Below are 14,983 nucleotides of genomic sequence, written 5' to 3'. Positions count from 1 at the left end.
CCAGATCTCCCCCTGGGCTGAGAGAGGAGCTGGGGAAAACTCTGGCATCGTTTTAGACAGTGTTTGTTCGGATGAACGTTTCACCTCTCCCCTCTCTCCATTTTTGCTGGGGGACTGAAGCTGACTCATCTCCTGGGGGATGCACTGTGATGGCCCAAGGCACCTTCTGTCGCCCAGCTCTCCCCATGGCTGATGGTTTTCTGATGCTGGGGGGCGGGGGGGGGGGTGTGGGGGGGGGTGTGGGGGGGGGAAATGCGACTAAATCAAAACCACGGGTGTAACAACAGGAACGAGGACACTGGGATCCTACCCTGGGCCAGCTCCTTCCACGTCCCCCTTGCAGAAGCTGGCGCTTGGTGGAGTTTGTTGCCCTTCCCGAAGAGCTCCGAGGCGCTGCGGAGAGTTGTTATTACAGGCATTTGCTGGGTGTGGAGGTTGCCACCCGATGCCTCATTGCTGTTGAACTCCACTCACCTGTCCCCCATTTCTTCTCGCTGCCCGGCTCTTTGCACACACACACACACAGAGGAGCGCTCGCTCCGTGGCACAAGTATCTTAAAAAATACAAGTTTTGCTGCTGTGAAGAACCAGATTGCCATTTACCACCCCCCGGGACGCAGATATCCTTCGCTCATGTGGAGCCTTTCCTGAGGAGATGGGACTGGAAGCACGTCCTCGAGTCCCTGCTGACCCCACCGGGAGCTCTTGCAGCTGCTCTCTGCTGTGACAATGAGAAACCTCCTGATTTTCAGCCCAAACTCATCCACAGCTTGTTTGTTCTTGGGCCAGTGTTGTCCTTTAGCTTTGATGCTTCACATGTCTCCCTGGTTTTTGCTTTCTTCCCTCTGTTCCTGTTCCGCTCTGCTTCTCAGATGAGTAACACAAAGTGTTCAAGGTGTGATCTTCTCCATCACTTGCTTCCTACAGCCCAGAGCTTTTCCATGGCCGCAGCACACCACAGCCCCATAACCATCCCACCTCTTCCTTCTGCTGTCAGGACTTTGGGTTAGTCTTTGGGATGCAACTTTGCTCTTTCAACCATTAATTTAATCCCGTTTCTACTACTTAGCCTAAAAGTCATACATTTCCAGCAGGGCATCCTAATGCTTCTTTCAACTGGTGGTGCCTCCCCAGCACAGCACCGTCACAGAATGTCATCACCACATTCAGGCTTTTTCTGCTAAAGCTGTTAATGGAAATATTCAGTAAGATCGGACCCAATTCCAAATCATCAGGAACATTACTGATCATTTTCCTCCCTCTGACTGCTTTGACATGAACCACCACCAAATGATGCTCTTCTCTTCTTCTTTATCCACTGTGCTCTACTTATACCAATCTCCTCCTCCTTTTGAATTAATAATATCCTCTATTCCTCACTGTGCTTTTCCTCAAAGGTGTGCTAATGGCTATTGCTGGAGAGAAAAGGAGTAAACAAACCCAGACCAGGTGTCACTGTGGTCTTCATTTCACCCTGCCAAGTGAGGCTGAGAGCACGGGAGCTCCTACACCCCCTCCTCTAGCTGTCATTTGACGTCCCCAGTGCCACGCTGTGAAGCAAGGGGAGAACGGCGATCACAGACACCAAGCCTGATTTGTGCTGGCCAAGTTTTAGCACTGGTTTAACCCATTTTCTGCCACAGTAAAAATAATTGATTCTGGTCCTCCACTTTGTACCTTCAATGGCGAAGGAGCTTTGAATATTATTACAGAAAATCCTTGCAAAAAAATATCTGTCTGTTCTCAGAGACGGGAAGTTAAATCCTGTTTCAAATCTATCAGATTCTATTTAGATCACCAAATACTCGGTTTTAAAAGTAGTTTGTATTTTTGTTACTTTTCAAAGGAAAACAAAACCCAAAGAAAGTTACCCAGAAGTTATCCTGTCAATGATCTTCTGTATAAAATGCCATACAGCTGATTTTTTTTATTTTTTTTTTTTTGGGGGGGGGAATATTCAAGTTAATTACATGCCTCTTTCAGATCTAAGCATTTAATTTATTGTTATTTACCCTGACAATGTTTAAGACCCACATAAACTGCACAGAGCCCAAAAATGAGTTTTAATGTCCAATAATTATGTACTCCTTCAAATAAAGTGCTTTAAATTCACTTCTATCAACTGATTTAGTACATGTGAATCAAATAATGACACATTTATGGCCATGTAGTATATATACAGTATATAAAGCAACTTTCCAGACCCTAAATCCCACAGCCACCAGTGCAGCACAGCCCAGTCCAGCTTCAAGTGCCGCTACCTCGTGCCACCAAGCTGTTGATGTGCAAAAGTGACATTAAAAGGGCAACCCCCATCCTGAAAATAGGCACCCGCAAAATAAAAACCATCCCAGCTTCAGCACCCCTTGGATTTGTGACCTGACTGGATTCTGGTCTCAGCAGGCCAGCGTTAACACAAAGCAATCTCACTAAACCAGATCTGCAGACGGCTACAGCAGCCTAAGTCCTCTGGAGACAATCAGGAACACGAATTTACCTTCTCTGCAGAGCTGTGTCATTGACTTCAATGACACTTCCAAAACTTGCGTCGTCAGGAAACCAAGCCAGTCATTCCAGATTTGCACCAGGATAACTCGAATTAGAGGGCAGGATCAGCAACCCAGAGATCAGAGCTGCCACAGACTAACCTAAAACCTGGCTAAGTTGATAACACTTTGTACATCAGACCTCAGCAGAAGTGCTTTGAGCCAGGATTTGAAACCATCCAGCCATGCTTATCCACGAGCTCATGACTCCACAATAAAGATCTACACAATACGTATTGCAGCATACATTCACTTTATTAGCGTCATCATGGACCTGAAATCAAAATGAAAATCACTGTACAATGTGTCTCGGATCACTTCTTACGTCCTGACATCACTCGAGACCATGAGGCTTCCCGTCACCTCCCGTTGTCCCACCTCTGAGTTCTGGAGGTCCTCAGCACGAGCAGGTTTGGGGTGGTCATTCTGCAAAACACGATCGTTTCCTTGGGGTGCTGTGAAAATTCAAGACATGCCCAGACCCTTTTCCTTGACCTCGCTGCTTGGCTGCCACATTCAGCCCATCCTGTTGATTTAAGACACCAATTAAACACCAAGGTACTGTAGAGCTTCAGCAGAGACATGTGATTTCACAGAAATAGCTTTTGAACCACTCTGTTGTCACCCAGTTCCCTAAGACGACTTCCCCAGCCACCTGTGGTGAGCTCGCCATCCCACCAGGTCCCCAAAAGTACACAGTTCGACCCTGGTTGTGTCTCAAGACCTGGAGATCTGGAGAGGCTGCTGGGACCAGCATCCTGGGATGTGCTCCACAGCAGGGCACCAATCCAGGGCACCACAGTGTTTGCCAACACACCAGCCCTACCCGGGGGAGGAGGAACAGATGCAAAAGCTGATAGAGATGTGCAAAATGTTATTTTGAACAGTATCATTGTCTTTTCGAGTGAAGGAAATCTCCCTTTCTGCACACTCCTTTGCCTTCAACATCAGCCTTCACCACTGACCTCATGAAATGAAGGCTGATGCCTTTTACAGGCGTCTTGTAGTTAGTTGAGACATTCCCTCATTTCAGCATTTCAGCGCTATGAAGGAGGGTTGCAACACTTACTTACTGATTATTTTACCTTGTGTAGAGATGGGTGAAAGCGATCTGAAAGCATCCAAATCTCTGCTCCAAAGAAAGCTGAGTCAGTCTGTCCCAAGAGTGCAGACCTCAAACCCAGCACCCGAATTGCTTCTCCATCATGTGGCTGCAAATAGGGAAAGCGCAGTGCCTTACCTGGGGGAAAATGGGAAGAAAATCAACCTGGCTTGGATAAATCCAAACCCACTGGTATCTTGGAAATAATGGTGCAGAGCAAACTGCTGCACTCCTGTAGAGAGAGGCTCACATTTGTAGGACAGAGAGGAACAGAGCACAGCCCAGCTTCAAACCTCGGAAATCAGAGATGAGTCTCTGAATTTTGTGGCCTGACCTTGTACCAATCCTCCAGTTTAGGATCGTCAAGGCCATATGAGCATTCAGCTCCCATCTGGCACCTGCCCTGCAGTGGGATGACCTACCTAGGATGCAGGCACATCATTATTTTTACGGATCTATTTATATATGTGGAAATATTTCCCAAGGATGTTTTCCCTGAGGAGGGACCGGGAGGCTAAATCCATCCAGGAGAGAAAAAGGAGGAGGTAGAGCCAGATGTAGTCTGGGGAAGGACCACAGACCTTCTCAGAAGGTGGCTGAGAAGGGGGAAGCCAAACCCCCAGCTAGTTCCTGCATCTTCCAGGTTTCCAGCGAGTCCCATTCCACAAGGTTCTGCCAAAGGGTCTGGGTACGAGACCAGAGGCTCCGCTTTGATTTTCAGCTTGATTTTTCTGAAATACAAACAACCTAAGGAAAAAATCACAGAGAGACCACTCTGTTCAAGAATCTTTAGCTCCAGATCTGATGCAACAAGAGATGCCACCACCACGAGTGTCTTTAAATCCTGATCGATATACGCTATCTAAATTTTTAGGTTGAGATATTTCTTGATGCATTTCCTCTGGGTCTCAGGCAGAATGGGGTGAACAACTGATTTTCCAGTTCACCAGCTGTCCACGTATTATCACCAATATTTTACTTTGCAAAGTCTTGGGCTTTTGAAGCCAAGTGATTATGTGAGAATTTCAGCTTTTAAGAGTTTCCAGATTCCTCTCTGTTATGATATTTAGAGCATTTATAGGTGCTTTGGAGCCTGGTTGTGCTTTCAGTTCCCCTCTGCCTCAATGCCACTCAACCACCTCCACCACAGAGCTCCCCCTGCTCTCCAGCCAGCTCCATGCCCCCCCATCCCTGGGCACACGCAGCAGAACGGCATCGCCAAGGCGAAGAGGGGAGATCTCTCTCCTGGTGGCAGCTCTCTCCCCACATCATTTCAGCTCTTATTCCCAAGCGTGCTCCTCGCAATCCTGAAAGGAGACTGCACGGGCGAAGAAGATATTTCCACAGCAAACATGTTTCGAGAGGAAAAACACCACTGCCCCAAAGACAGCTCTGTGAATCCTGGGGACACTGATAAACGGCTGCTCGCCCATAAGAATTCGAAGTATTTATCTAGATGAGCAGCAACGCAGCCTCTTAACGTCCGTGATGCAGGTGGCTTTGCTGGGAAGGGCTCGACCTGACAATCAGGGTTTCAAGCCCAGCTTTCCTCTCACTGTGTGATCTCCTACAGGCCTATTTTTCTAACCAGCCCTTTGCTTTCCCTGATACACATTATTATCCCCATGTGACGATTTAATGACGATTTCAATGCAAAATTAATTATTAAGGATGCTGGCATTTCCATCGCAGGCCGGCCCCAAAGCATTTGCATCCACTTGTGTGCCTTAGAGACCATCAAGCAGCTCCTAAGCGCAGAGCAGAGCAATGCTGTTATTAAGCATTAACACTATTCAGCGTTAAATGGCATCATCCCTGTTTACAGGCTCCCAGGTTACAAGGTCACTGTGACCACCCAGCTCAGCACAGCAGCCACCAAGGCCCGGAGGAGAACGTCAGGACTGGCCTCACGTCAAAGCAGTGGGACAGCAGCAAGGGACATGGAGGCATCCTCAAAGCCAGACTCAGTCTTGTGGGGGTGTTTGCTCCAAAGCTGCGTCAGGTTACTAGGGGAAGCAAAAGCCTCGTTGCTCCAGGAGAAGGTAGAAACACCATCAGCCTCAGGCCAGCAGAGTAATCCCTTGCCTTTAAAGAGAGCGCAAGCAGATGGTGGGTTAGATAAGAGAAGTCCTTGAAAGCCCCGTCTGAAACACCTGAACAGAGACAGCAGGTTGTGCTAGAAAGTGGTGTGAGGATTTGCACTAATCCCACGACCTTCCCTACCACCACGGCAAGCAGCAGCCACGGGAACTGAGGACGAGGAGGGGAAAGTTTGCTATTTCTTGCTCTACTCTTAATTCCCAATGCATATTATTTTTTTCCCATCAACGGCTTTTTGCAAACACCCAAAGCTGAGCCATCAAGAAACACCCTTTCTCTTAAAAATGAACTAAACCAAACTTTCTCCTCTGGCCATATAAACCCAGCTAATCACAGATTCCAATGGAAATAGTTGTCTCCTGTTATTATTATTCCTGCTTGTATTCTTGTGCCAGTTTTAAGGCCCTTGGTGGACATAAAGAGCCAGGTGAGGGGGAATAAAACAAAAGCCAAGCTGGTCTGGTCTCAGCAGCATTTATAATCTGAATTTGGCCACCTGCAATACCATCTGCCAGGCTTTGAGTTCCAACATGGAGTTGAACTCATCAGAAACCTGGGCTGCCGTGGAAATGACAAATGAATAGCAGCCCCGTGCGGGCTCAGAAAATGAAATCAGCAAACTGGGGACGACAGGGACAGACACACGTATTCAGTTAATAACACACACGCCTCTGTGGGTGAGGCAGAGCCTCGGGAGGGCCCCGGGCAAGGATGAGGCACCAGCTGCCTTCCTCCCACCTGGGCACCCTGCACCCCAACCCAGCGGTGGGCTCGGGTCCCTCTCGCCCTCCAGCACTTCGTCCCCAAGTCATGTGGCCCCACAGCTGAGCGGTAGATGTAGATGATTTTGGGGTTGTGTTGTTTGTCTGCCCAGTGCCAGTGAGGAGGAGGAGGAGGAGGAGGAGGAGGAGGAGTTAGACAGCTAAACCTGTCCTCCTTGCAAAAAGCCTCCTCGTCTTCTTTCCTCCAAAAGCCTAGGGGTGAAACAAGGCGTGCGTGACCCCACCACGTAGGTGGTGTCTGTCAGCATGACCTGCGTAATGCCTTCTCAACATCTTGCCCAATTCAATTAAATTTGACACATCAAAGGCACTTTCAGTTCATACAAGCTCCTTGGCGGGCATGCAGCTGGGGAGAGGACAAGGAGCCTTCCCGATGCCGGCTCAACGTGGTTAGACATCAGAGAAGCTGAGCAGGAATGTCCCAGTGAGCAAAGTCCAGCAAACAGCCTCAGGAAAATAGGTTTTGCATGGCGTGTTGTTAGGGCAAGATCTTGTTTCTCTCTGTAAGTTTTCCCCATCATTTCCAGCTGTATTTTATTATGTCTCCTAGTCAGCTGCTGGAGGATTTTACTAGGAGGTTACTATCCACAGTTGGGAACCTGGGAGAGCATCTTTTTAGCTAAAGCGAGGCGTGCGGCGGAGAAGCTGCCAGCAAAACGCGGCCACCTCCAAGGTAGATCTGTGGCAGGCACATTACGAAAGGGTTTGGAGGATGGAAACAAGGTGCATTTTATCCAGCTGGAGCCACAGACAGGGCTGAAGGGAAGTGGCAAGCAATTACTCCAGCTGGAATCTGGCCAGGGTGTCTTGAAATACCAGCTTGCAAAACTTTCACCAAAACACGCCAACGGACCAGGTGTTTCTAGGATAACAGATCTGGTCTTTAACTCTGCAATCTTCCCCAGGATCAGCAGAACCAGGAGAAAACCATTATGAGGAATTAATGCTGTAATGGACCCTCAGTCCCTTGAGACTCTCTGGGTCTGTTTGCTGAGCTCAGGACTTTGGGTATGGCTGGAGGAGAAAGGCTCATTTATTTTCAGCTCTGGAGGAAGAAGTCGCCCCTTCTTGCTCTGAAGAGGAATCCCTCCCAGCTCTTGAGTGTGCAGGTCTGACTGCACCCAGCAGAAGGCAGCAGTGAATGCAATTTTTTTTAGTGCTTTTTAAATTTAAAGAGGGATTTACATAATTTTACCAATCTCCTGCATGTAGAAGCTTCACTCAGCACGTGCTGGAGTGTGACCGCTTCTGCAGAGGCGCGTGGCAGCCACGGATAAGCACAGCCTGGGCTCGCTGCGTTAGGCACGGGGAGATGGCAGCGCTTGAGAGAGGCGAGATGCGATCAACCAAGCAAGGAGAGCAGATCTGGCACCCAAACCCATTTAAAAAAAAATAAATAAAAAATAAAATGCTCCTGGCACAAGGCTGCAGGGACTACAAGGAAACCAAGAATTCATTGTTAAGTGTCACCGGAGACTTTTTCTGCCCCAAAACCTCAGTCCCCAACAGGTCCATGTTGCTCGGCGCTGAAAGCCTCCCCCCTCCACTCCCTGCCAGCCAAGGATTTGCAGCTGGACAGATTGAGGATGGTGGGCAGCAGCACAGGAACATGAAAGGAGTCGTGTAAACATGGCCTGTGTCCGTGCAAAGCCTGTGGCTTTATGCTGGCGTTCCTGAGAGCAAAATCATTGACCTTGTTGAGCAATAGCTTGAAAGGCAAAAAGAAAAGAAAAGGGCCCAAGATGACAGGGGTAGGATACACCCTCCCCGGCTACAGGCAGCCAGCACCCCCAACAGCCAACTCACACACCCGATGCTCTGTAAGGAGCAGCAAAGCAGAAAGGCAGCAAAGAGGTCCACAGTCTGCAGCAATCTGCCCTCTTTATCCGAGCCACACCACCCCATTCAGCCCCCACCCAGGCACCTCGAGGCAGCCCCAGCTTGTCTATGGCTTCCCGGCTAGGCAAAGCATCCCCCAAACTCTGCTCTGCTCCCAGGACAGTCGCGAGCCACTTGTTTCCTGTATTTGAGCTGTCTTGACAGCCTGGGAGCAGCTTCAGGTGCTTAACTTCGCTTTATGTTTCAACATCCCATGTAAATGGAATGCGCAGGGAGCCCTGCCCCAGGAGAGCTCCTCCAGCCCAACAGTGGCCACAAGACATTTCAAACAAAAATACAGTCCTCTCCAGTCTGCAAGCACACAGAGGAGGGGAATATTAACTACACCTCTGCTAATGAAACACCCAGAACCTGGCGAGAGGTAGTAAAAGGGAAAAGCAGAGGAGGGAGCAGAGCTTCGTTATGCAACCGCGTTATCTAACGACCACAGAGACACCCTATAGGGGCTCTTTGTTTGCAGAGGGAAGGAGAAAGAAATGCCACCAATATCTGAGTCACTGGTTCACCAAGAGGCTCCGAAGTTATTTTCAGATGGAAACTTTTCCAGTTTCACATGATAATTTGGGAGGACTGGCTAATTCCCTGGCTCCACCCACCGCCTTGTAACACAGCTCCCTGCTGCTCTTGCATATATAGATAGGTATGGCCCTACAATTGGGTGCAGACAAGAGCCTGGTGACAGAGGAAACCTAAACTTTCTTCCTTCCTAGCTGCCCTCCACCTGCTCCCACCATGAAGAAGGAAATATTAACGCTGGCCTTTGCTCGATCCGTCTTTGTCGAGTTTATCTCCACACTCATCTTTGTCTTTATCGGCCTCGGCTCAGCCCTGAAGTGGCCGTCCGCCCTCCCCAGCATCCTTCAGATCTCGCTGGCGTTTGGCCTGGCCATCGGTACGTTGGTGCAGGCGTTTGGCCACATCAGCGGCGCCCACATCAACCCGGCGGTGACCATCGCCTTCTTTGTCGGGAACCAGATCTCCTTCCTCCGGACGCTCTTCTACGTGATCGCCCAACTCGTCGGGGCCATCGCCGGGGCTGGCATCCTGTACGGTGTGACACCAGTCAACACACGTGGCAACCTGGCCATCAACGCGGTAAGTGTCCCTCCTGGAGGCCGTTCCCTTGCCGTGTGGGCTTTCCTTTCCTTCTGAGCGCAGGGCTAGTGCTGGCACCAACCCCGGGAGCCAAATCCATTGATCTCGGCACATTGTCCTGCGTGCACAGAGGGATGGGAATGGGATAGGAGCGAACACTAGCTAGCCAGCAGAGCACTGACATGACAGCTTTATTGTGCGGGGTAATGAATGCATGTTTTTTTTCTCCTTTAATAAGCGCTTCCTTTATCCTAAGGGCCTGAGTGAGTCACTCGCACCATTGAGATGTTCTTGACTGCAGCCTCTCCACCTGGAGATTAGCGTCGGGATAGGAGCTGTGCCAGGACGGAGGGGGGAGGGCAGGGAGCAGAGCCCAGTCAAACCAGTATGAGCAGGGGGAGCAGAAGCCCACTATAACCAGTGTGCTGGGGGAACTGGGAAATGGAGGTGGTTGGAGAGGTGGTGGAAAAGAGCTAAAGGAGCAACGCATGGAGGGTGTGGAGAGGCTGTGAGCGGCAGGGGCTGCTCTTGGGGGAGGAGGGAAGCAGCGGGACCCTCCGAGATAAGCAGGGATGAGAAGCGTGTCCCAAACCCTTGGGGCCGTGCTGGGAAACCACCTGAAATGGGAGTGGTGAGGCTCCTGCTCCAACCATGGCCAGGTCTGGGCCCCTTGGAGCAGCACAGACACGTTGCAGAGGATTTGATCACTAGGATGGGGTGCTGCAATGCTCCTTGCTCCCACATGCTGCACATCCCAAACCAGTCAGCTTTAGCCAAAAACAAACTGCGACAGTTTGGGTCACTTTGCCCTTCCCATGCCCAGTGGGGACGAGTCCATCTGACAGTCTCCAGTGGTTAGTGCAGAGGCACTGGGACAACAACAGCCCATTTTACCCCCATGACTGCACCCCAACCTTCATCCAAACCCTCATCCTTCATTCTGGGCCCTTCCGTGGTTGCTACCAGCGGCTCCCCAGCCTCTTGGGAGGGGCTCCACTAAGCGGAGGGGAGAAGAGTCAGGATACGACAGCTCACAAGGATCAAGAGGGAAAAAGGGACAAATCAGTGGGATTTGGTGGAAAAGTGTTGAGTGTTGGGAGACAAGCAAGTGGAGGAAGATGTGGACAGCCCCAAGGAGGGAGGCTTAGGAGAGAGACAGGTTTGGGACCATTAAGCAGAAAGAAAGATAATTTCTTCCCTTCCAGGGAAGGAGCAGTAAACCCAAGCAGTGGCCACCACGGCACCTTGTGCCCCAGGGCTGGGCAGGAGACCTGGGGGTGCTTCTTGTGCGGGGCTTTGCCAACCCAAATCCACTAGCAAAGCACCTGAGAGCCCTCCTGGTGATGCCGAGCCCCAGGAATGGTTAATTATTGTCACTCTCAATGGTTCACAGCTCAACAACAACACGACCCCAGGCCAAGCCCTCGTGGTGGAGATCATCCTCACCTTCCAGCTGGCTGCGTGCATCTTTGCATCCACGGATAACCGAAGGAACGGCAACGTGGGATCCCCAGCACTGTCCATCGGCCTCTCCGTTGCTGTAGGCCACTTGGTGGGGGTAAGTGTCCAGGCAGGAGAACAGGGCAGAGGGTCCCACTGGGGCAGGGATCCCCAAAATACTCTTGTGCGGTTGGTCCCAGAGGAACCTGCAACTGGAGAGCCAACACGGGACATATCTGGGCTCCCTGACCATCATAATGGGGGAATCTCCACCTCTCTGCAAGAGAGACGGCATCGGGGGCCATTTCGGTCCCTGCTTCTGAAAAGTTGCTCGAGAATGCTGAGCACCATGATGCTTAACCTGGTCTCCTTTCCACACTGACAGATCTACTTCACTGGCTGCTCCATGAATCCAGCCCGGTCCTTTGGGCCTGCGGTCATCGTGAGGAGGTTCAGCCCAGCGCACTGGGTGAGCATCGGCAGTGTGCTGGGATGGGCTGGCCGATGGGCTGCCGGGGCCAGATGCGGGCAACAAGGGGAGAGGGCAGCGATTGCCTCGGAGATTGCAGGGCTGGGTGTGTCAGAGCCCATCCCAGGCCTAAAGGGATAAAGGGGGCTGGAGAACAAGGGAGGCTGTTCCCCTTGACCCGTGGGGAACTGGTTATCCCCATAACACAGAGCCAGCGAGGGGTCGAGCATAAACCCCCCACGCAACGGTGCACTCTGAACTAGGGCATCATCTGAGGTCAATAAAACCCACAGAGTAGCCCAGTTCAGGCTTCCCACTCGCCCAGCGCTGCCCGCAAGATCTGACTCAGCCTTGCAGAGCAGCCTTGGTGCCTCCTTTCGAGCCCACCACATCTCTGTGCTCATAAAGAGCTCGATCGTGGGAATTAAGAACTGGTGGTTAGCAAAATGTAAACTGACCTTGAGGTTAGAAGAAGGGTTGTGGATGACTGAGGCAACATTAGGGAACACCGTGTTGTGAGCGCCAGAACGCCTCCTGCAGAGCACGTGGTGAGCGTGTGAGCAGTAAACAGATAAAACCTGAAGGTCAGTAGGATATAGGAATAAAAATGAACCTGTGTAAACAAGTAGTAATAAACCGGGAGCTTGCACGCAGCGCGGAGGCATTTGCTCTTGGCAATGCCCCCCCCTCCCCCTTCAACAAACTGGCAGAAGTTTGTCATTACTCAGCGCATCTCCCCGCTCCCGGCTGGGCTGAGATTGACACTTGACGTCTTCAGCAAGCAAAGGCTGAGGGGATTTCAGCCCAAGAAGTCTACTGGGACGGGTATTTGCATCCCTCCATGGGCTAGGAGATGTGGAGCAGCGAGGGATGCCTCCACGACCTGCTCTCACTCTCCCTTGTTGCTTTCTAGGTGTTCTGGGTTGGACCCATCCTCGGGGCTTGCTTGGCTGCTCTGCTCTACTTCTACATCCTCGTCCCCTACTGCATGAACATGTCAGATAGGGTTGCCATTGTCAAGGGCACCTACGAGTCAGAGGAGGAATGGGAGGAGCAGAGAGAGGAGAGAAAGAAGTCCATGGAGTTGACCCCACCATAGCAACAGTTGGAAAAAAAAAAAAACGAAACAACAAGCAAGAGGGGAGGAAGCCCCACACATGGGCTCATGTGTGCACCCAAGCCAGATAATGAACACATCCAGCTACAGTAGACTCTTAAACAAAATTCTTATAACTCAAAGACCATCTGTGACTAAAGAAAGGAGTTTTGCAGTCTCTGTGTATATAATCCCTCTACGTGAGTGTGAGCACTAGAACCTCTCCTAGCTTAACTGCAGCTAGCAAAGCCCAGCACAAGAGTCTCAGCCCAGGGCAGCCTCCCAGAAGTGGTTTGACACCCACTCGGCTGCATCCCTGCCCTCCTAGGTGCAAGTTTTGCACGGAGGCCTGAGACTGCACGTTCTGGTGCACACAGGATTTCACCCCTGTGTCTGATGGCCCAGGGGGTGGAAATACTCTGTAGACACCAGCAAAGAAGAATGACCGCCTTGGGCAGGTAAGTGCAGCAAAATCCCCTGCTTTCTCCCTGCCACGGGGCCCACGCTGCTCATAGATGCTCTTTCATGCATTAGCTGGTGCTGGTGAGTCCTATTTATTTGTAGCTGCAGAGAGAACGCGATTTTTTTTTTTTTTTTTGATTTTGTGTTGAGATCTTTGTAATATAGTTTATTATTTATTGTGAATAAAGGAAATTTTAAGAGAGTCATGGGTGAAAATCTGCTCAGGTATTAAATTTTAGGAGCAAAAATGGATTAAGCTGGGTACAAAGCTGTCCCAGAGAGCCAGGGCAAGAGCTTGGACCCAAATCCTGTGGCAGCTGGCACCACGAGCAGGGGGTTTGCAAATGATAGTCGTTAGTCCTGAGAAGGATAAATGGGCACTGGTGTTGGAGTGGGGGGAGCAGGAGGTGCCTTATGCCCGGGGGCTGTGTCCAGGGCGGTTTGAAGCCCATCTCTGGGGCCGACAGGAGCTGGGAGGAGCCAGCAGCAATCTTTCACACGCTGTCCCGGTTTGACTCAGGCACAGCTTTCTGCCATACCAGTTCTCCCAGACAGCTCCATGGGTGCCCTCAAAAATTGACCCACAACGGTCCCCAGCCCCCTCACCAGCTGCCAAACCCACACCTTCGCCCTGACCTTTGCTGGAGCCTTGCTCTTCCAGTTCTGCCGCAACCCTCTGCCAAAGCATCTCGCTCCTGACCTGGGCATGGGGACGCTGTGCGCTGGCACCGTCCCCAGCGGTCCCTCCCACCTCGTGCAGAGCTCCACCATCACAGTCCCTCTTCTTGCTGCAAAGATGAGGTTTCCACACAGAGCACAGACCCCCAGGGAGGTGGGAGGCGCTTGCCTGGGAGCTCCCTGATCCCAGATGCACCTCGATCCCAATCAGACAGGTTATGCCGCCTTTGCATGGCACTGCCAGGGTGGATAGGAGGTATCACCTATATTTTAGCAAGCCCACACAGATTTGTGGCACTGCATAAGCCTGGGCAGCAGTAGACCCTTGTCCCTCATTTCCCTTTGTCCCCCCCAGTTCTCAACAGAAGAGTTTGGTAACAAGCAGGAGAAGAAAAGGAGATGGAAGAGCCCTTAGTTTGGTCACACAGGTCAGCAGCAGAGCTAGGAAGCTAAAAATGCAAGCCTGCACCCTGTCTTAACCCTCTCACCTCACTCTCCCTCAAGGATGGGCCAAGATCTACGTTCTGTGCCTCAGTTTCCTCTTTTATAAGGGAGAAGAATATTAAAGCCCCTTTCTCATTGGGAAAGGGCAGCATGGTCGCACGGGACATGGGAGATGCTTTACAGACACCAGCCCCGGGGAAAAATCAAGATTTTCCAGATCCCGGGATATCCGAGCAACTCACAGTGAGACACAGGGCTGGGGCAGGTCAGCGTTCCTAAAACCTGCATCCCACCGTCTCCTTCCACTGCACCCCTGTACCCCGAAGGTGCACCCAAAGGGCGCGTTCAGTCAATCACCCCAGAGCGGGGAATCCTGGGCGTCCCCCTCGCTTTTTCGCTCTCAGCTCCATCCACCCGAACACTGGAGAAGGGATCCCAGCCCGTGGTGGGAATCGGGGGCCACCGCAGCACCCCGTGGAGGGGCCCAGCCCACACCAGCGCTGCCAGCGTGATCAACAACCAGGAGAAGAAACCCAGCCTGGGTGTGAGCCCTCCATGGGGATGAATCAGAGGATCCTGCGGCAGCACCTTTGCGTCAGCACAAAAAGCACCCAGGGCCTGGCTCGAAAACACGGGCAGGATGGTCCCACACCGGGCTGGGGGGCACAAGCAATTAACCCCCTTCCCCCGCGCACAGGCAGGGGCAGACCCTAAATCACGGGGTGAACGCGGGCTGGAGCCCGGTGAAGGCGGCAGCATCCCTACGCGGTGCAGAGGTCTGGTGCTCAGCACGAGCCCCAGCTCACCCTCCCCTCGCGGCTTCTCCCTGGTCCCTGTTGCGTTTAGTCAAGGCAGAGAGGCTGCGTTTAA

The 14,983-nt window shown here is 51.5% G+C and overlaps 1 protein-coding gene across 1 annotated transcript; it reads left to right on the top strand.

Annotated features, from left to right (window-relative positions):
• The first annotated feature begins 9,035 nt into the window (after nucleotides 1-9,035).
• AQP5 (aquaporin 5) lies at nucleotides 9,036-13,120 on the top strand. The gene is made up of 4 exons (XM_074929523.1): nucleotides 9,036-9,524; nucleotides 10,918-11,082; nucleotides 11,350-11,433; nucleotides 12,347-13,120. The coding sequence occupies exons 1-4, from the start codon at nucleotides 9,162-9,164 to the stop codon at nucleotides 12,530-12,532; spliced, it is 798 nt and encodes a 265-aa protein (XP_074785624.1). The 5' UTR covers nucleotides 9,036-9,161; the 3' UTR covers nucleotides 12,533-13,120.
• Nucleotides 13,121-14,983: the final 1,863 nt, after the last annotated feature.

The sequence above is a fragment of the Athene noctua genome, chromosome 30, assembly GCF_965140245.1.
Source record: "Athene noctua chromosome 30, bAthNoc1.hap1.1, whole genome shotgun sequence".
Classification (NCBI taxonomy): Eukaryota; Metazoa; Chordata; class Aves; order Strigiformes; family Strigidae; genus Athene; species Athene noctua.
This window is presented reverse-complemented; position numbering and strand designations above follow the sequence as displayed.

What these genes read in the sequence shown, in the direction of transcription:
- AQP5 (XM_074929523.1), top strand. Translation starts at nt 9,162, where the DNA reads ATGAAGAAGGAAATATTAACGCTGGCCTTTGCTCGATCCGTCTTTGTC. An exon ending in GCAACCTGGCCATCAACGCG is followed by an intron (nt 9,525 to 10,917) that starts GTAAGTGTCCCT and finishes AATGGTTCACAG; the next exon opens with CTCAACAACAACACGACCCC. An exon ending in CTGTAGGCCACTTGGTGGGG is followed by an intron (nt 11,083 to 11,349) that starts GTAAGTGTCCAG and finishes CCACACTGACAG; the next exon opens with ATCTACTTCACTGGCTGCTC.